This window comes from Sander lucioperca, chromosome 1 (genome assembly GCF_008315115.2).
Source record: "Sander lucioperca isolate FBNREF2018 chromosome 1, SLUC_FBN_1.2, whole genome shotgun sequence".
NCBI classification, from domain to species: Eukaryota; Metazoa; Chordata; class Actinopteri; order Perciformes; family Percidae; genus Sander; species Sander lucioperca.
In genome coordinates, this window is record NC_050173.1 from 30,946,262 (window position 1) to 30,968,643 (window position 22,382).

Below are 22,382 nucleotides of genomic sequence, written 5' to 3' on the forward strand. Positions count from 1 at the left end.
ATCCAGGCCATGTTGATCTTGCTTCGTAGTACAGGCTGCCGGTCTCACAGAATTTCGTGAAATGAACACGGCCCCTTAACTCAAAATCTGTGGCAGTTTCACAGATTACGCACAGATTCCCTGATCACAGCACGTTTCTTTCTGTACAGAGAAGCTGTATACAGCTTTGCTATTATTTTTAGCCCAATAACCGCTGTTTTAATCAACATTTATTCACCAGATCTTATGGTTTAATTGTATTTCTTTTAATGTTATTATTTCGGTCTGTTTTAGCCAGGGAAGCTGGATTGCTTTGTTGTTTATTGATATTTTTTAAACTATAATGCTACATATATGTAGATATTATCATAGTATGCATTTCTTTATTTTAATAATATTATTTTGGTCTTATTACCAGTGGAATATTACAGTATGCTGTAAGGCAGAACACGATATGATCAGAGCTGGGCGCATGCAAAGCCGATTTCCCACAATGCAATGCGGGCATTCATTTCAGAGAATCAGACAACGATCAGCGGGTCTTTAATGCCAGTATCGCTTCAATGTACATATATATAATCGGTGGTTTTGTCACCAGCAACAACACGTTGCTCAGCTTTGTTCCAGTAAGTTATGCACCGTAATAACGTTTTAAAAAATCTGCGTGTATATATCTATGGTCCTGGCCATGGATGTATTAGGAGAACTTTCAGACACGTTGCTCACGGCACATTTACGTCGTCTCTCTCAGTAGGAGGCTGCGCAGTAAAACTCAGCGCTCACCGGAAAAGTGCTTCTAACGGCCTTCACTCAAGCCCCCCGGAAGAGCGCCGAGTCTAAAGCCACCTTGGGCTTAGCGGATAATGGTGGTACTGCACCCCATGGCCCAGAAAGACTTTTCACATAGACTTTGCATGGCGAAAGAAACGTCTATATTTCAGCAGAGAATTTGTTTCTGGGTATATCAACTTACCAGCCCGAACACTGAAAGGGACCTTGTTTAAAACGTTAAGTTTTTAACATTTTTAACATTCACTAGAAGCGAATCCAGAATTATTAAATTTGGCATGATGAACGCGCATAGTGGACGCGAGCAGAGCCGCGGGACTGCGCCCGCCCACTCACATGACTGTTCTCCCGAGCTCATGTAGCTGGCTGTAATAATGGATATAGCTAATGGTTGTAATTCACCATGTTTTCTATTAATACGTCCATGGTATTATCTTATGAAGTTATGATACACCCTATGGATGTATGTAGCTATACTGTAAAGCCTGTTAGCTACGTGGATGTAACGTCATTAGCGTTTCCCAAACTGGCGGGCTATCGGCTAGCTAGCTAGTTGCTAACATCAGGGGTAGCTAGCATGGCTGTGTTAAGATCTATACATAGCCAGTTATATGCCTACATAACGTTACTACAGACATAGTGATTACATCGCCTTGGTTCTCTCTTATGATACATCCGAGGGCCGTATGCTGTAAAGCTTGTAACGTGGCTGAGAGCTGAAGTCACGAAAACTGCAGGCTAACTGCTAGCTAGCGCTAGTTAGTAGCTAGCTAGCTAGCTAGTAGCACAACATAATTATTAAATCTCCTTTGTTGTCTAGCTAAATACATCTATCGTTTATTTAGCTAAGCATGTAAACGATAGGGAACAACGAAAACACAATGTTTAACGTTAGTGAATATTTTAGACAATGAAAACGGCAAGTTCATGAGTTCGCCACTTGTAAGAGACACGAGAGAGAAGCTCATGAAAGCGCATGTTGCTACCGGTTGCTACGACAACGCAAACAAATTGTTGCTAGTGCGCATGCCCATCGTGAGCCAACCAGCGTTATGGGCCAACAATGTGGAAGAGCCGAGCTCCATGTTTGCTTTATGCGCTTTTGAGCACTCTCATTGGAACGTACGGGGCTTCCCGCCGAACACTGTATCCAGTGCATTGCGTGTATATATCTATGGCCAGGACCATAGATATATACACGCGGATCCTGGCAGGCTTAACTTGACTTAACAGCACCACCTGCTGTTGTTGAGTGCGAATTACAGGACATTTGTAGAAAGTTTACTGGCATTTGTGTGTGGATCTGAAGGCATTTGTGTCATGGATGTATTAAGAGAACTGGATACAGTGTTCGGCGGGAAGCCCCGTACGTTCCAATGAGAGTGCTCAAGTTTCTTTGTATGTGTAAAACATACTGTATTTGTTTGATAGGTAGGTTTCTTATTTGCAGAACAAAATGCATTAGTTTGTGAATGATGTTTTGTATTTGCAAACCACACTGAGTTTGTTTGTGAATCGTTGGGCGTGAGTAAAACACGTTTTGTGTGTGTATGTGTGTGTGTGAGGTTTTGGCATGATTCTAACTCCATAGACTAGCCACAGGGTGATGATTGGGTATTTGACCGTAATTTGAATGGTGTATTGACAAAATAAGGTAGCTGTAACTGTGATGTGCACAGTAGGTTTAGTGTAGCCTACTATAGGATACTAATAATAGTAGCCTAGTAGTAGCCTATCTCAGAAGACATTTAGTCAATTCTGAAGGTAAATCAACACGACACGTGCAGACACTTTTCCATTTTAAAAACTAACTAAACAGATGCTTGTTAAGTTTTAAATATTTGTGGTGTGTCAAATGGAAGACAATTTAATGACAACCATTTTTTAAATCTGAAGATTTTTTAAGGATATCCTCCAACTGCTGCATCATCAATTTATGACAAGATTCATTTCCAAATGTAGGAAGGAAGGTCAGATACATCAACACAAACCTGTCTGCTGCCTATACTGTAAATACACCAGTGTTTAAATGTGAATTATCTATGAAATGTAAAACGTTATTTGGCTTATGAAACTTTGATCTACAGTATCATATCATATCATATATAGCTTTCTATTTCTGGATTGTTTTTTGAAATGTGGACAGTAGCCTACACAATACAATGCTTTGTTTGGCAAATACAATGCGTTGGGTGGCAATGGGTCTGAAGAAGATAGAGAATAGACTAGAAAACAGACAGTAAAGTTGAAGCAGTGATAACTGACTTCTTTGACCAAAGGCATTGCTGCCACGATTTTCCACTTTAAAAAACAAATATAAAGGTTTTGTTAAAAATAAATATGATTTAAACGTATAAAATCAATTAATGGCTGAAGGTCTAATTTGGATTTAAGACATTTAGCATCTTTTAAGGACCTGCAGACATCCTGACTGCATTGTCAAAATATCCCAGTCAGTCTCATTTTTTTGTGAACTTTTTAGTGAACTGGAAATATCCCGTCATCTGGCTTCTTGTGAAATTTCAAATAGGTAGACTATGTATTTTGAACTTTGCATTATGTGAATGTTGGCCAAATGAACATCTCGCAAGCTCAGTTTTTGCCATAAGATTTAGGCTAAGTTTTAAAAAACATCCACTCGAGAGTTAATTCAACCCTGTCTGAAACATACTGGACCAATCAGGTCAGTACATATTTTGACCTCTTCAAAACTACAGACATTAACAATTAGGCAATGTTGATATTTAATGAAACAATCATGCAACTGCAGAACTTTTGAGGATAGTTTTGACACCAGTTGTAGCTGCCATATTTTTCCAGTTGTGGAAATTGGAAGCAAAGTTGACAGCCCACGTCGATAGTGGTATGTCTATCCAGTTAGCAAAGACTCATGATTATGTCTGGGTGAAAGACAAAACTGTACAGAAACTCTATTGTCCAGCCTAACATTACTTGAAATGGCATCAGTGTCGAGCTAATTTATCCGTGGCTGGAGGATTTGGTTAGTCATTTTGATGGGGTGTATAATATTACGCAATAATGCAGGACACAGTTGATGTTGTAAGGCAAGGCAAGGCAGCTTTATTTGTATAGCACATTTCAGCAAGAAGGCAATTCAAAGTGCTTTACATAAAACATTAAAGGTCCAATATGTAATATATTTACTGTAATAAATCCAAAAATGACCCCAATGCGTCATCAGATATTAAGGAAACATGCTAAGTTGAAATACTATCTTTTCTGACAACAATGCTAAAGCCAGTATTTTCTCCTTTTGAAATTTCCGTTCCGTGACGGAATTTCTGTTTGTGTTTTTGCCTGTGTGTTGTTATCAACTGCCCAGTTTGACAGCCAGGCCGGGTTGCCAGATATACCTGTAAAAACGTAAACCCAGCGCGCTACAGCTGTATGTTAGTACAGCCATGAAAACAGCAAACAAACGAACACAGCCAGTAAAGTGATCCTGACTGATCCTGGCTAATGCCGCCATGCTAACCCTGCTAACTGCTAATGGTACCGGAGGACCAGGCAAGTGGGCCGCAGCTGTTTACAACGTGTAGCGTGTTCAGCGGCCGGAGCCAACAACAGTGAGTTATTTTAAGCCAAGAGAGGGGGGCTGTAAATCGGAAAGAGAGGACCGTGAGTTTGCTGTGTGTTTAGCGATTGTTGCCGTGATTCTAAGCCAATAAAGTGTGTTCAGTTGGGTGGAGAGGATGGCAAGGTAGTGTTATTTTTAGCGGTTCTCACTGTAATTCTAAGCCGAGGAAGTGTGTCTGTCTGTCGGGTGGAGAGGACAGCGAGGTTGTTGTGTTTTTAGCAGTTCCTACCGTAATTCTAAGCCTAGGAAGTGTGTCTGTCCATTGGATGGAGAGGACAGTGAGGTTGTTGTGTTTTTTAAGCGGTTCCTACCATAATTCTAAGCCGAGGAAGTGTGTCTGTCCGTCGGGTGGAGAGGACGACGAGGTTGTTGTGTTCTAGCGGTTCCTACTGTAATTCTAAGCCGAGGAAGTGTGTCTGTCCATCGGGTGGAGAGGACGATGAGGTTGTTGTGTTCTAGCGGTTCCTACTGTAATTCTAAGCCGAGGAAGTGTGTCTGTCCGTCGGGTGGAGAGGACGACGAGGTTGTTGTGTTCTAGCGGTTCCTACTGTAATTCTAAGCCGAGGAAGTGTGTCTGTCCATCGGGTGGAGAGGACAGTGAGGTCGTTGTGTTTTTAGCGGTTCCTACCGTAATTCTAAGCCGAAAAAGTGTGCCTGTCAGTTGGCTATAGAGCTCCGCGTGAGCATGGGCTTTTATGACTGTCAATATAGCCAGCATCTAATGTTAGCTACTCCGCTGTGCTGTGAAGTAATGTCTGGCTATGTGAGACAAGCGTCTAGCAACATTGTTGTGGATGCTGCGGTCTCATAGTGGGGATCCATTTTCGCAACACGACTGTAGCGTGGTGTCGCGATGCCTCCCCTCGTTCAGACATGTGTGGGCATTTTATTTAAAATGTCAGTTTGCAGCTCATAGTCAGTTCGTTTTAACTTGTGTTAAGTGTTTCTCACAAATGTACAACCATTTTAGGAATGTATTTAACAGTATAAGAAAATATTAATAGCCTATACAAACAAAGCAAGCCATTTTGAAATCTTGTTTTATTTAAATTACTCAATGCAATCTCAAATCCTCACCAGAAACACCAACAGTCAATATCTTTCTCCAAATCCTAGTTTCGTTTGTTTTATGGACTACTAGGTGGTCATGGAAGAGATCGTTAAAACAATAAATTGTCTTGTAAGCGGAACCAAAGTTTCACAGGCACCGTTGTAGTACAACAAAGGACCTACAACCTTGTGCTTTCATTGGATAGTTGCGTCACGTTCAACGGATACATTTGCATAAAGATGGGCATCAGCCAGCTTTTTGACGCACAACATTTTTTCAAATGCAGCGCCGCCTTCCCGGGATGCTTTGCGGGCGCGTTAAAGTCGCTTGACGTCACCCATAGGAATAAAGTGGAGTGCGGCGCGACAGAAGCGTTTGCACAGCTCGGTGAATCTGCATGGTCAGCCTGGCAACCTCCGTGAACTTCGAGTCTGGGGAGGAGGGGGCGGGGGAGACGACTCTCTCCAGTATTTTGAATTTGTACTGCAGTAATTATTTTAAGCACTAGCTGTCAGTATTAATATTGCACCTTTAAAGAGCAGTTAAAAACTGTTAAAAATACAAAAACGAGAATAAAAGTTACAGTGCAGTATAAGAAATGAACAATTATTTCAAGAAAGGCAGCATCAAAAAGAAAGGTCTTCAGCCTTGATTGAAAAGAACTGAGAGTTGCAGTGGACCTGCAGTTTTCTGGTAGTTTGTTCCAGATATGTGGAGCATAAAGCTGAACGCTGCTTCTCCCTGTTTAGTTCTGACTCTGGGGACAGAAAGCAGACCTGTCCCAGACAACCTGAGAGGTCTGGGTGGTTCATAATGTAGCAGCAGAACAGAAATGTATTTTGGCCCTAAACCGTTCAGTGCTTTATTAACCAACAGAAGTATTTTGAAATCAATTCTTTGAGGGACAGAAAGCCAGTGTAAAGACTTCGGGGCTTAGTGAGGACTCAAGCAGCAGTGTTCTGAATCAGCTGCAGCTGTCTGATTGATTTCACAAGGAGACCTGTACAAGTTTTTCCAAATCCTGTTGACACATAGCCTAAGTCCTTTAACCCTTGATATATTCTTAAGGTGATATAGGTTGACTTTGTAATTGTCTTAATGTGGCTATTGAAATTCAGGTCTGAGTCCATGACTACATCAAGATTTCTGGCTTTGTCTGTTGTTTTTAACATTGTCGATTGAAGCTGAGCTTTTAATAGTTTATCTTTGGCTCCAAAAACAACCCCTCACTTTTTTCTTCATTTAATTTATGAAAGTTCTGGCACATCCAATTGTTGATTTGTTTAATGCACTTACTCAGTTTTGGATTGGACTATAGTCCCCTGGCGATAAGGTTATGTATATTAATGTGTTGTCCGCATAACTATGGTAACGTATTTAGTTGTTTTCCATAATCTGAGCCAGTGGAAGCATGTAAATGTTAAACAGACTAGAATGGAGCCTTGGGGAACTCCGCATATCATATATGTCCGCTCAGATGCGTAATTACCTATAGACACAAAGTAGTCCCTATTCTTTCTTTCGATTCAACCAGTTTAGTACTCTGCCAGAAAGTCCAACCCAGTTTTCCAATCTGTCTAGTAATATGTTGTAGTCGACCATGTCAAATGCAGCACTGAGATCAAGTAATACTAAGACTGACATTTTGCCACTGTCTGTGTTTAAGTGGATGTCATTAAAGACTTTAACAAGAGCCGTGAGATACTGTTGGAGGTGCTGCGGGAGTATGGGGTGAGGGGGTCCCTTCTCAGGGCCATCCAATCTCTGTACGACCAAAGCGAGAGCTGTGTCCGGGTTCTCGGCAGTAAGTCGGACTCGTTTCAGGTGAGAGTTGGCCTCCGCCAGGGCTGCGCTTTGTCACCAATCCTGTTTGTAGTATTTATGGACAGGATATTGAGGCGTAGTCGGGGTGGAGAGGGGTTGCAGTTTGGTGAGCTGGGGATCTCATCGCTGCTTTTTGCGGATGATGTGGTCCTGATGGCATCGTCGGCCTGTGACCTTCAGCACTCACTGGATCGGTTCGCAGCCGAGTGTGAAGCGGCTGGGATGAGGATCAGCACCTCTAAATCTGAGGCCATGGTTCTCAGCAGGAAACCGATGGAGTGCCTTCTCCAGGTAGGGAATGAGTCTTTACCCCAAGTGAAGGAGTTCAAGTACCTTGGGGTATTGTTCGCGAGTGAGGGGACAATGGAGTGGGAGATTGGTCGGAGAATCGGCGCAGCGGGTGCGGTATTACACTCAATTTATCGCACCGTTGTGACGAAAAGAGAGCTGAGCCAGAAGGCAAAGCTCTCAATCTACCGGTCAGTTTTCGTTCCTACCCTCACCTATGGTCATGAAGGCTGGGTCATGACCGAAAGAACGAGATCCAGGGTACAAGCGGCCGAAATGGGTTTCCTCAGGAGGGTGGCTGGCTTCTCCCTTAGAGATAGGGTGAGAAGCTCAGTCATCCGTGAGGAGCTTGGAGTAGAGCCGCTGCTCCTTCGCGTCGAAAGGAGCCAGTTGAGGTGGTTCGGGCATCTGGTAAGGATGCCCCCTGGGCGCCTCCCTAGGGAGGTGTTCCAGGCACGTCCAGCTGGGAGGAGGCCTCGGGGAAGACCCAGGACTAGGTGGAGGGATTATATCTCCAACCTGGCCTGGGAACGCCTCGGGATCCCCCAGTCGGAGCTGGTTAATGTGGCTCGGGAAAGGGAAGTTTGGGGTCCCTTGCTGGAGCTGCTACCCCCGCGACCCGTTACCGGATAAGCGGAAGAAGATGGATGGATGGATGGATGGACTGGCCTATTATTGCTCATTAGTGTCATGTCTAGATTGTTCTTTTTTAAGTGTGGCTTGATGACTGAAGTTTTCAGGGCCTGTGGGAAGATACCTGAAAGAAGATCTGTAGATGATCTGAAGCCAAACAATTTGAAACATTTTTCGAAAAGCTTGTTGGCAGAATACCAAGGCAGCAGGTTCAGATGTTGTATAATGTTGTATTGTATAAATAATAGAGACTGTGACAACACATATCCTGTACTTGATGTGGAGGCACTGACTGCTTGTCTAATTTTCTGAATTTTGTCAGGGAAGAAGGAGGTAAATTGCATGCTGAGTTAGTCCATAGTTATCAAAAACATAACACAGTTCTTTAGTCCCTCTGTCCTGGAGGCTGTCAACATGAATGTTAAAATCACCAGCAATAATTACACAGTCAAAGTTAATACATATTATAGACAGCAGTTGAGTAAAGTCATCAAAGAAGGTTGCATAGTATTTAGGTGGCCTGTAGATATAAAGAAATATAGATAGAGAGAAGGACCTCAGCATAAAGGTCCTATGACATGCTGCTTTTTGGATGCTTTTATATAGGCCTTAGTGGTCCCCTAATACTGTATCTGAAGTCTCTTTCCCAAAATTCAGCCTTGGTGCAGAATTACAGCCACTAGAGCCCGTCCCACAATGAGCTTTCCTTAGGATGTGCCATTTCTGTGTCTGTAGCTTTAAATGCTATTGAGGAGGAGAGGGAGGGGGGCAAGGTGGAGGATGGTGTGGCCTTGACCAAGGGGGTAAGCTTCTCCTCACAACGCGTACCTCCTATGGCTCCATTTTGATGCTAACAAGCACTCACCCGCCGTTAGCATTCCATTGACTGCCATTCATTTTGGTATCACTTTGACAGCGAATAACTTTACATCTGAAGTGTTTAAAGACTCTATTTGTCCATTGTTTATTTCTAAAGAAACACGACAATGTATAAAAGGCTCCATTACCTTGTACCTCATGTTATGGCTCCGTAGCAGACGTTTTTGTAAAAATAGGCTAACGATTGTGTCATAACCACGGGACTTACTGTCACATAGTAGAGGAATTACCGTATAGTACAGGAGAAGCTCGCAGGCAGTTTAGACTTACATTAGCTGTTTAAGTGTAATTACTAATGTTAACTAGCATTTTAGTTAGCAATAATTAGCCTGTGTCCATGTTATCTCCTTACATATACCTACGCTCTCTGTCTCTGCAATATTCTGAATGATTGAGATTTCTCTTGGCACAGCTACCAGAAGACTTACAACTTTCAGACAGGTTGCTCACGTCACATTTATGTTGTCTCTCTCAGTTGGAGGCTGCGCAGTAACGCTCAGCGCTCACAGAAAAGTGCTTCTAATAGCCTTCACTGGTCTCCGTCCAGAGCAACGGGATCTGTTGGTCCATTCTTATATACAGTCTATGGTCTTGACCAACTGCCACTTTGCTTGTTTTCAAGCCATGATGTCTCTCTCTTTCTCATGGGCGGGCCAAATTCTCTGGGCGGGCAAAGCAGAGAAAGGGGAGGTAACTTTCCTCCTTATGACCCCATAAGGAGGAGATTCCAGATCACCCCATCTGAGCTTTCATTTTCTCAAAGGCAGAGCAGGATACCCAGGGCTTGGTTTACACCTATCGCCATTTCTAGCCACTGGGGGACCATAGGCAGGCTGGGGGAACTCATATTAATGTTAAAAAAACTCATAAAGTGAAATTTTCATGCCATGGGACCTTTAAGAAAAGAAGCAAAATTGACATTAATTTCATTTGTGTACATTGGAATGAGTCATTAAAACAAAATTGCGACTTCACCTCCTTTCTTATTTACTCGTCTATTCTCACTCATAAAACTGAAGTTAGGAGGAGCTGACTCGATAAGAGCAGCAGCACTGTTATTATGGTTTAACCAAGTTTCAGTTAAAAACATAAAATCAAGATTGTGCTTAATAATAAAATCATTGATTAAAAAAGATTTTCCTGCCAAAGACGTTTATTAAGGCAACTATTAGTGTGTTAAAATGATTATCTGCCTCATTTTTTGGGACAGGCTATGGCTGACGAGGAATGATGCTAAATTTGCTAAATTTGTGTTGAGTGCTTCTTGTTACTTAGCGGATCCACCATTCTTTTCTTGAGGGGGAAAAGGCGCCTGGCGTTTTGTCTTTGGTGATTGTGTCAAAACGGGGGCAGGTGGATGCTGGGGGCGAATGATGGGAGAAGGGGGATACATTTGGTTCCAGCAATAACCAGCTCCTTCATCTGGTCAGTGAACTCCAACAGTACCCGACACATATCAATTAAAGCTGTACTGTAGTGGTGCATACATTTGCAAGTAATTAGGCCTAAATAACCAAAACAATAAACTGGGGGTTTTGGGGCAGTTGGTAATCCAGCCTTGACAATAGAAACGTTTGAATGGGATTGTTGGGTTATCGGGGAGGTGAAAGATGTGGGGGGAAAGTTGAGGTTGTTAAATATTGTTCGTCCCATCAAAATAATCTGTAATAAAAAAAGTGCTTTAGTGTCTGCTGCATTGATCCAACAGAATCATGCAGTGGCTGTTTGAAGTGCACTTCATGTTTTTCACCCTGTGAGGCAGTAACGGTCACAAACGTCTATGCGCAGGCGCAGTGGTACTTCACACAACCGCAATAAGCAAACATGGCGGCGGCCGTCGACAGTGTTGTGAAAGTGTAAGTTTACCTTTATTTATTGTAACAGTAAAACGAGCAGCCATACAAAGCTAAATGTATAATTGATTAATCATCATGTTACTATAGAGTGCTGAAAACGGTAAACATCGCATCTTCAATACAATATTTGTCCCAAGAGAATAACGTTATCCACTGAGCTAATGTTAGCTTGTTAGCTGTGGGCAAATATAAATGAGGCGAGCCCATTGTGGAGCTGTATTTTACCCACTACGTATAACTAACTTAGCTACTCATGGGTGTGTTTAAGGTGGTGTTACACACAGTGTATCCAAACTGTTATTAGTCAGCCGCCTGCAGATGAAGGAGAGAGTTAATAGTGTTAGTAACCTGTCAACTTGGCGGGTGCTTTGTTGTGAGGAGAGGCTTGCTAACAATCAACCTTTTGTTCTAAGGTCCCTCCATCGTTACTGTTCATGTTGTGAAGTTAGGCATTGTAATGAATTCAGGCTTGGTTATGTGGGTGCTCTTAATAAATGCAGAGATAGTGCAGTCAGAGCAACAGTCTGTGAGCAGGCTGCTGGAACAATGAAGCTGAGAATAAATACTGTAACGTTATTTGTGAGGAAGGGCACTCACTCGTGCACCATAGTGATTATTCGTTTTGGTTGCACCGAAAACGGCTGCGTATTATAATTGTGATTAGTTTAAGAAATACGAAAGAGTGAAGGAGAGAATTATGAATTACAGTGCAATATGCAAGCAAAGTAAGCAGTAGGTTGCACAGTAAGTGGTTGCACTGCTCCTTTTTATAGTGCAGTTCTAAAAAAAAAAAGCCAATTTATGTGTGATCATATTTTCGATACTGTGACTTCGATTCCGGTTCCAGAACAATACTTTTTTCAATACCAATTTTATAAAATCCATTTTCACAAAAAGTATTTACACATAACAGTACAAATCTTTATCTAATTTTTTATATTCTTTACACCTATGTGACGCTCACTGTATTAGAGCCTTTCAAAATACAACAACACACACGTGAGCCCTGTCTCTGCATAATGCAGAGTTTTTCCTACTACATGTAGACAGCCAATCACGAGCATTCATCTTGGTAGAAGCATGTTTCATGCTTATTGGCTCACTAACGCTAATGGAATTTAATCCTTATGTATTGAAATTTGGTATTGAATGACAAGGAGGCATTTTTCAATACTTGATCATATAGGCAAATAAGTCAGTACCTAAAAGTATTGAAAGCACCAGACAAGGCCAGTAAGTGGATAGTGGCACTAGTTAGAACTACTATTCACAGGTCAAGAATAAACTTTAAATGTTGCCAACAACTTCAACACAACAAGGACATTTTAAGAGTAAAAAATATGGAAATAGAGAGTGGATTAATTTGCATAAGTGTAATAATGCATATACAGTTACAGATTCAGATACCACTTGCATACATTAATAGCTTAACAGTGTTTGTTTTACAGTGTTTATTATTTTTAAAGCTTAATTTGCAACGTTCACCCATCAGTGATTATGAACATGCTATCCTGATCTTTGTTATTTGACCTGTCTGTGTCCAACTTTCACATTTCAGGCTGGGAGAGCAGTACTATAGAGATGCTATGGAGCAGTGTCATAGTTACAACGCTCGCTTATGTGCTGAGCGCAGCATCCTCATGCCTTTCTTGGACTCTCAGACTGGTGTAGCCCAGTCTAACTGTTACATCTGGATGGAGAAGAGACACCGGAGTGCAGGTATATAATAAGTGCTGAATGATAATTCAATATTATCATTAGTTCAGGGTTTTCCTGCCTTAGAATGGGCCTTTGGGGGGGCATTGTTAAGTGTGGGGTCTGGGGGTCCTCCCGCAGGAAGGTTTGAGCATGATGACTTTATTTCCTGCATTCTGATACATTATTGAATTTATGGGGAAAACGTCTTTGTTTATGTCAAGGAAAACACGAAATTCTTGTGGCAGGTAATAAATCAAAATATAAAAATATAATGGAATATAATTCAGTAAGGGGGCTTTCGCATCCGGGAACTGGGCCCGGATCTGACTACTCTTGACCCCAAAGTCCAGTTCGTTTAATTAATGTGAACAGGGCTTGACGGTACCTTTTTTCCCAAAGAGCACGTTTTGCTCTTAAGTTAAAAAATGTAGAAGTGACTTACACAAGGTAACTGCTATTACTGTTGTAGCTAATTTGTACAGTAATTCAATCATGTTATGAAAACAAAATAATAAGGTAATGTTTTCTATTTTGAAATACATTCTGCTTATAAATAAATTGTCAATGATGTTCAATATACAGTAGTAGTGTAATGCATGCATGTGAACCGCAGATTAATTGCAAAGTTGAACCTTCATAGTGTGAAATACAGTTTAACTGATGCTGTTATGTGAACGGGGCGCGGCAGAGAGACAGAGCGGGACGACGTCTCCTCTGCAGCTTGTTCAGGGAGTCAGGACAATGCTGATTAAGCGGTTGCAACTGTGGTTACACCTTTCATGCGTACTCTTGTACGTTTCGCATCAGGTGTTAAAACCAACTCTATCAAAACACAGAATTTAACTACTATTTAACGCGACTATGAAACGTTTTTAACCGGTTATGAAAGTGTTTCAATTTAATACTGATGGCATCAGACGGAAGCGCAGCCCGCCAAGTGCACAGACAGCAGTGGCTCCAGTTTCCCAGGGCAGCATAGTCACTGTGAGAGTCCTGTAAAGCCTGACTGCACGGTAAAACTGAGATCCCATTAGCGCTGTCTTCACAGTGGAGCATTCAGGTCCAGTCAAAACAATGCAGCTTAGCTGGTCTAGCAGCGCCAGCTGCATATGTAAGATATAGCAGCTGTGGATGAGAGGGAGGCTGACTGCTGAAAATCAGCCATTTTGGCGCTGGTGATTTTCTTTTGGCCTCTTTGGGGGGTGCCAATACTTTCTCTGTGCAGGAAAAACCCTTTCAGTTCATGTGGTATCCTGATAATAAAATCAAATAAAGGCATTTTACAACAGGGTTCGTACGGTGCTTGAAATCCTTTCAAGGTTTGAAAAGTGCTTACATTTTGGATAAAGTGCTTGAAAAGTGCTTGAATTTCACCTCGGAAAAGGTGTACGAACCCTGTACAAATACTCTGCAAACTAATGAAAAACTTAGAAAATTAGTTATAGAAGTTCTTGTTTTATGTGATTTTTATTTTAATTTGTACTGTGTAGCATGCCATCTGTACAAAAAATACACCTTTCATAATTGGAAATCTAATAAATGCCCACCCTTCAGGAGATGGGTGGGCATTTATAGATTTAGATCCAGGAAGTGCTATCTTTACTTCAGCTAGAAAAGATTAGACATATACTGAAAGGTTCTTGTGACACATTCAATAGAGTGTGGACTCCCTTCATCGAATATGTGAAGGAGTTGAATCTCTAACAGCTCATGTTATCTAAGCGCTCTCTTTAGTCAACTGTCTGACTAGCCCATTGATATACCTCTGTAGAATTGGATCTTGTTTTATTTTATTTATTTACTTATTTATTTATTTTTTGCACTCTTTGTTCTATGGGAGGGTGTATAGGGAGGGCACCAATGTGGGACTGTGTCTCGAGTTTGTTTGTGTATGTATGTATGCTCATTTCTGTATATTGAAAACGGCTAAAATAAAGTTATATATATATTAAAAAAAAATATATATATATATATATATATATATATATATATATATATATATACACCTTTCAAAACACAAATGGACCATTTATTTGGTGCAACAGAGCACACCAAAACCTACTCCACCTGCTGGTTCTTCTATACGTTCTGTTCTGTGTCTCATCAGGTGTAGCTCCAGGGCAGCTGTACACCTACCCAGCCCGTCGCTGGAGGAAGAAACGCCGTTCCCACCCCCCTGAGGACCCCCGCTTGGCCTTCCCCCCTCTCAAAGCAGGTATCACTTGTCTCCCATCACAAAAACAGTCAAGTAGGGTTCATTCATCAACCTTACCAGTAAAATGTGTAGATTTTGTAGATTACTCAATATCTTTATATTTAACGGTTGCAGGAGGAGGATGCCCTGTTCTGTTAATTAATTTTGGTATGTTTGTGTGTCTGTCTGTTTCTGTGTTCATGTCATGTCAATGCATGTGTTACCAATTTGCTTGGTGTGTATAGCAGATTTGGAGCTGGGTCTGAAGCGTGATGCTTTGGGGGCTGTGGATGGCAGCAGTCTGGAGGCCCTGCTGAAAGGGGAGCCCCTCGACAGGAGGAGCGGAGTGTCGGACCTCCGCAGCCCTGAAGATGACTCAGTAACTGTGGAGCCTCCTGCCACCTCAGCGGCCACTCACACGTCCTCTGGGCGTGTCCGCAAGGTGTGGCTCAAAGCTGGCTGAACACTCTTCCAATGCAACTGACATCTAGAGTCTCGCAGTACAACTAATGACATGCGAAAAAGCATTTAAAGGCAAATCCCTTTGAGCAGTTGCTCTCGACAGGTCAAAACAACCTTTCAGTCACTCTTAAAAAGTATTTCATTTAAGGACACGGGTCTTTTTTTGTGCGATGATATATACTAGAGCACAGGACAAAGAACAGGAATAGATTTAGATTGTATTACAATTGTCTGATATTAGATGCCTAATGTTTTCATTTAATTTCGTAATAAATCCTTAAAATTATTTTAGCTTTCAACTTGATCTTACCTTATTTCGTAGGCTGTGGTTTCTAAGGCAGGGCAAATTTCTTATGTCTTACCTTATGAGAAACTGTCTGCTTCTCCTACATGTTTTTGTTAAACATAGTTAACATGTTTTAAATGTTAAACTGAATGACAAAAATGAAGAAAACAGTCAAACAACTTTGAGGCATTTTTTTTTCTCAATCATCAAACTCTAAATGTAAGTAAAGTAAGGAAGAGTTCATACATTCAATACAGTGAGACCTAATCCAGAACCTCTCACTGCAGCGAGTCCTTGACCACGACGACTACTTGGACGACCTGGATGATGACGACTTTGAGGACGAGACCCCCAAGAGACGAGGCAAGAGCAAGTCCAAGGTGAGTACCACGTCGTCAGTTCCCTGTGGGATTGATCCTTCAGAAGTGTATGTGTCAACTGTTAAATGGGTTCTATAGGGTCGCAGTGACAAGAATGGCAAGAAAAAACAGGAGGCTGCAGCTGCAGCGCTGGAGGAGAGGGACAAACCTTACGCCTGCGACAGTGAGTAGAAGCTTCCTTTGCAACGTCCGTGTGTCATGCATGTCAGCAAGAGAGGCTTTTGCTTTCCCCCCCCTAAAAGACAAAACCAAGCCTTCTGCCATGCATGATGTGATCTGAAAGACCCCATCTGGAACTAAGTTTGATAGCTTAGAAATTTGAAAAGTTGCCCTTCCGAATGCGTTTCTTTCTTTCTTTCTTTGTTTTTTTCTGAAATGCCGCTTCGTTTGTGTTCTGTAACTTCCTGCTGGCCAAATGCTCACCTCCGCTGTATGAGTTTGCTACTAGCGCGTCAGCCAAATATTAACCATGTGAAAAATAAAGCTGGTTGTGGGGTGATGAACGGCGTATTTTTGTGGTTCCACCCTCGGCCTTTTTGGACCGTTAGAATTAGCCGCCATCACTTTAACACTTTTGTATGACCGTTTGTGTGTGTCAGTCTGTGGGAAGCGCTACAAGAACCGTCCTGGCCTGAGCTACCACTATACACACTCTCACCTGGCGGAGGAGGAGGGCGAGGACCGCGAGGAGATCGAGGCACCACCCACTCCTCGCCAGCCTGAGGAGCAGAAGAGTGAGTCACTCTCTAATGCTGAGAGAGAGACAGAGGGGGGAGGGGTCTCTCTCTCATTCATTTTTGCTCCTTTCATTTTTTGATTTTCATGACTTTGAATCCCAATTTTGGGATTAGACTCAATGTTCCTGACTGAAACATGCTTGCACAGTTGGGATTTATGGCATTTTTTAAGCATATCATCCATCTTTCCCCCCCCAACATATCCATTGCATTGCTGTTGTTTTCTTTTGTGCACGTGACACCGTGTTAGCAAATCCATTCACCAAGTGCGTTTTTGTCAGTTGTCACTCATTCATTAGTATGGATCATGAGTTACAGTAGATGCATAATCAGCCAGTTAGTGAGAAAAAAAGGTGGCATTTGTCTGATGTGGCATGAACATGTTTGTAAAACTGTGCTTCAAAGTTTAAATACTTCAAGTATTTGATTTAAACTGTATTTTACTACAGTTAGACAAATGGCAATATATTCATCTGGAAGAAGATAATGTTATTTAATTTATCCTCCTTGATAACTCAGTTTAAAGTGACAGTTTAATGTGCACTGAATGGTTTCTTCACTCATTCTCCTGCTCAGCAACTAAGAAGGGTCCCAATGGGCTGGCACTGCCCAACGATTACTGTGACTTCTGCCTTGGAGACTCCACTTTAAACCAGAAGACTGGCCAATCAGAAGAGCTGGTGTCCTGCTCAGACTGTGGACGCTCAGGTATGAACTTGTCGTGTCTCATTCATTACTAATTAACTCTTCACTAAGGCTGATGCCCCTTAGGGGGCTTTCACAGCTACCTCGTTTGGTCTGGACTTTCAGACTTTTTAGTTTAATCCGAACCAAAATTACAGGTGTGAAACCAGAGAGAGAATGCGAGAGGACAGTGAAGCGCGTCTACAAACCAATCAATTACAAGTATCGGGCGACGCAGCTCACGTATGGGACGACAACGGGACGTAGTTATGCCATGTATAGTTATTTAGCGCGCTTGCATAATTGCAGTGTGAAACCAAAACTAACCTGATCAAATGTATACAATGTAACAAAAACATGAACCTTGGTCCGGACCTTGGTTCGCACTTTATGAAAAGGCCCTTAGTTACTGTTGCTATGCCTGTCGAGCTTTCTGTTATCACATGGCACAATTTCTTTTTATCTTACTTGAAATCAACATTTCTAACACGTCCTCTCCTTCCTGCAGGCCATCCAACATGCCTGCAGTTCACACCAGTGATGATGGCTGCAGTGAAGACCTACCGCTGGCAGTGCATCGAGTGCAAGTGCTGCAACGTTTGCGGCACCTCAGAGAATGACGTGAGCCCTTTTATACATTGTTACTGACTGTACGCTATATATATATACAGTGAGGAAAATAAGTATTTGAACACCCTGCTATTTTGCAAGTTCTCCCACTTAGAAATCATGGAGGGGTCTGAAATTGTCATCGTAGGTGCATGTCCACTGTGAGAGACATAATCTAAAAAAAATAAATCCAGAAATCACAATGTTTGATTTTTTAACTATTTATTTGTATGATACAGCTGCAAATAAGTATTTGAACACCTGAGAAAATCAATGTTAATATTTGGTACAGTAGCCTTTGTTCGCAATTACAGAGGTCAAACGTTTCCTGTAGTTTTTCACCAGGTTTGCACACACTGCAGGAGGGATTTTGGCCCACTCCTCCACACAGATCTTCTCTAGATCAGTCAGGTTTCTGGGCTGTCGCTGAGAAACACGGAGTTTGAGCTCCCTCCAAAGATTCTCTATTGGGTTTAGGTCTGGAGACTGGCTAGGCCACGCCAGAACCTTGATATGCTTCTTACAGAGCCACTCCTTGGTTATCCTGGCTGTGTGCTTCGGGTCATTGTCATGTTGGAAGACCCAGCCTCGACCCATCTTCAATGCTCTAACTGAGGGAAGGAGGTTGTTCCCCAAATTCAGTCACCCTGTCCCATGTGCAGAAAAACACCCCCAAAGCATGATGCTACCACCCCCATGCTTCACAGTAGGGATGGTGTTCTTGGGATGGTACTCATCATTCTTCTTCCTCCAAACACGGTTAGTGGAATTATGACCAAAAAGTTCTATTTTGGTCTCATCTGACCACATGACTTTCTCCCATGACTCCTCTGGATCATCCAAATGGTCATTGGCAAACTTAAGACGGGCCTTGACATGTGCTGGTTTAAGCAGGGGAACCTTCCGTGCCATGCATGATTTCAAACCATGACGTCTTAGTGTATTACCAACAGTAACCTTGGAAACGGTGGTCCCAGCTCTTTTCAGGTCATTGACCAGCTCCTCCCGTGTAGTTCTGGGCTGATTTCGCACCTTTCTTAGGATCATTGAGACCCCACGAGGTGAGATCTTGCATGGAGCCCCAGTCCGTTTTTTTTTTTTTAGATTATGTCTCTCACAGTGGACATGCACCTACGATGTTAATTTCAGACCCCTCCATGATTTCTAAGTGGGAGAACTTGCAAAATAGCAGGGTGTTCAAATACTTATTTTCCTCACTGTGTATATATATATATATATATATATATATATATATACATATCACATCACATCACACTGGCTCCATATTCAACATTTACATTATTAAACCACAGTTCAGTCCCCTTTCTGCTCTCTGTAATGCCCTATACTGTAGTTTAATGCAGCCGTAGCATGTTCTAAATGTTGTAGACATACTTTTTTTATCTCTTTTTTTCCTTGTTTACTTATTTAGTTGTCGACAGTTTGCTGATTGTTTTTGTTGAATCAGTAGACTGAACATGATGTTGTGTTTTTATAGGACCAGCTGCTGTTCTGTGATGACTGTGACCGAGGCTATCACATGTACTGTCTAAGTCCCCCCATGACTGAACCACCAGAGGGTAAGCTGACACTGGACACTGCAGAAGTTAACAGACTCGAAAGACTGCGTGCATGTTGTTATTCATTCTGGATATCATCACTTTGTACTGGGTCAGAGGCACCTTATAGTAAGTTTCAGCTCATTGTTTAGCTGTCTGGCTGCAACTTTACTGTTTTGGTTCACTCTCACCGCTTCCATAGCTGTTTTTGAGGAAAAAGCTCTAAAAACCCACTGTACACTACCTGCTCAGCACATAACAGAAGACAAACAAAGTTACCCCCATTTTCCACTGGGCATGTCTGTGCAGCCTTCCGGTTTTGTTCCATCCTTCACCATGCGCCATAGGAGGGCCTCAGAAGTGGAGCACCTTTGCCTGCCCGACTCACAGATTTATATTGTCTCTACTTTGTACTTTTCAAAACAATAGCGTGTTTATTAAGCTAGTATCTACCTTCCACTCCAAGCACTCCTGTAATTAAACTCCATGCCAGGGGGCTCGCGTGAAAATATAGTCTTATATTTTTATATAAATAGTGATTAATGCCTATCAACTAATCAGTGAACTGACAATTTTTTTTTTTACATTTAGAGTTTCACAAAGTGTAATGTAATCATATGTTTTGACAACACAAATGTGACATCATTGTGTGTCCTTGTTTTAAAGGTATAGAGAGACATCTTGGTTAAGGAGATAATGAGATTTTAATGATTAGACAGTCCAGTTATCTTCCCTAAATTAGGTACTGTGTTGTGTGCTGTGATGTACAGATATGTAAATGAAGAATGCATATTCTTGTCTAAATGGAGACTAAACAAACAAATATGTCCTCCCAGTGATGCTTGACTAGCTGTGGTTCTTGAGCCCGGCCTCACTGTTTCTATGTGTTGTACAGGGAGCTGGAGCTGCCACCTGTGCCTGGCTCTGCTGAAGGATAAAGCCTCCATATACCAGCAGAACCAGAGCTCCGCCCCTGAGTGACATCATATCAACAAGTCCCGCCCCATCAGTAACGGGACCCGCCCCTGATGAAAACGTCAGACCTCCTCTCAGTCCGGAGCTCCAGGCTCTGTCCAGATGTAGCAGGGCCAGATTGCAGATCAGCTTTAGAAGTCTTAATATCTACAGCGTCAGTGGGGGGATCAGTCAACATGGGGATCAATCTATCACTACCAACCTGCCTGCAAAGCCCCCGAGGCTTGCCAACACCTACATATTGTGCGTATATACAGTATAGACACACACTCTCTCTCCCAGACTGTTACACACACTAGATACAGAGACAGAGAGCATGCAGTAACCATAGTAACTGCTCTCTCCGTGGGAGCTCCCATGAGCGAACGGATTAGCATCACAGCTAATTATCTGCACCCTTTCACACTCAAAGACACAGTTTGGACTGTTGAGACAACACAGTTTTTCTTTCTGCCAAATTATCTATTTTTACTCCCTGAATGTGGGAAAAAGGAGAAAAAAAATCACCATGTATATGGTCGAGGAATATTATTATTATTATTACTATTGTTATTGTTCTGGTTACTAGTGGACTTTTGTAGTGGCATTTGTCTGTGTACTTTTGTCTGATCCATCGAAGCGTTAATCTTTTGAAGAGGTTTCCCTGAGGGGAGCTAGTCAGTGCCAAGGCCCACCATCATGAAATACACACAACAATGACGGACCACGACCATGGAGCTTATCATAATTATGTCTACCATCTTTGTTTCATTTAAAATCAGAAGGACAACAAAAACCTGTCTTTGACTCATTAAGCTGTTAGCACAAAAGCTTTGACCTTGCTACTTTAGGATTGCACCAAAACCAACTTTTCATCTCTGATGTTACTGTTACTGGTTTGATCAGTTTTATCAAACACTATACAACAGAGCATATACTGTAAAGGTATGTGTCCACTGGCACAGTGGTCAGTAAGGAGAAACTGATAACTGCCAGTGGCAAGCTCATTGAGCGTCCAATGTTGGGAAGCGGGGTGATGCCTATGTGGACACGTACCATAAGTGGGACTCATGAGACAAAACATTTAGTATAATGCCTTTCTTCAATATTAATTCTCCATTAGACAGAGCTAACATTCTCTTATTCTGAAAAAACAGACTTTTGATAAGTCAGATAATGCTGTTCTTATCAGGGGAAACTGACCAATACATGGAACTAGTAACTAGTATTCTCCTCAAAGACGTTTGTGCTAGCTTTTTAGAAACACGTTATTTTTAAACTGCTGCTGTCAAACCGATGACACACAGAATCATTTACAAACTGTAGCTGCTTTTATCATTTGTCACACAGAGGCAGATTTGCATGCAGATTGCACCTGTCTAAATGCAGACACTCTCACACCACAAGTTTTTTTGTTTTGTATTGTTTTTTTGTTTTTTTTTACATTTTATATTACCTGATATTCCATTGGTACTGGGAGTTTTTCTAGTAGAATTTTGTAAAGTCTATGGTATAGCAAACACTTCAAGTATATAGCTCCTAATGCATTCTATGTACTGTATTGACTTTTTCTATTTTTGTTATGACTGTGACATGTTTGAATTTATTTGATTATTCTGATATGTCAGACCTCCATTATGAGTATTTGTAAAATTATGTACTTTGTTGTACTATTTTTATTTTTACATTGCTTTGGTATCAAAACCGATTTAGCCTGACAATAAAAATCACTTTGAATTACGTGTCCTTTGTAATTGCTTTAACTCAACTCTTTTAGCAGGTCTTAAGTATCTAGTCTGTTCACACTAGAAAAGTGACAAAAATGCACAAAGGAAATAAATGTGCTAGTCATAGCTGTAAAATTGTAAAACGGAAAGTAGATGGTAGAGTGGCAATCCCAAACCAAGCCATAAAATAGGCTT

At 41.7% G+C, this 22,382-nt stretch overlaps 1 protein-coding gene across 4 annotated transcripts; it reads left to right on the plus strand.

Moving 5' to 3' along the window:
* The first annotated feature begins 10,777 nt into the window (after positions 1 to 10,777).
* On the plus strand, positions 10,778 to 22,197 carry LOC116052527 (zinc finger protein ubi-d4-like). Of its 4 annotated transcripts, none has more exons than XM_036002203.1 (11): positions 10,778 to 10,897; positions 12,456 to 12,616; positions 14,703 to 14,810; positions 15,035 to 15,231; positions 15,825 to 15,917; positions 15,996 to 16,080; positions 16,517 to 16,651; positions 17,231 to 17,362; positions 17,847 to 17,959; positions 19,446 to 19,527; positions 20,402 to 22,197. In XM_036002203.1, the coding sequence occupies exons 1-11, from the start codon at positions 10,866 to 10,868 to the stop codon at positions 20,485 to 20,487; spliced, it is 1,224 nt and encodes a 407-aa protein (XP_035858096.1). In that variant the 5' UTR covers positions 10,778 to 10,865; the 3' UTR covers positions 20,488 to 22,197. The 4 variants fall into 4 exon arrangements, with proteins under 4 accessions (XP_035858096.1, XP_035858098.1, XP_035858101.1 ...); XM_036002205.1 differs by having other exon boundaries at positions 15,038 to 15,231; XM_036002206.1 differs by lacking the exon at positions 10,778 to 10,897 and adding an exon at positions 10,979 to 10,997.
* The last annotated feature ends 185 nt before the right edge of the window (positions 22,198 to 22,382 follow it).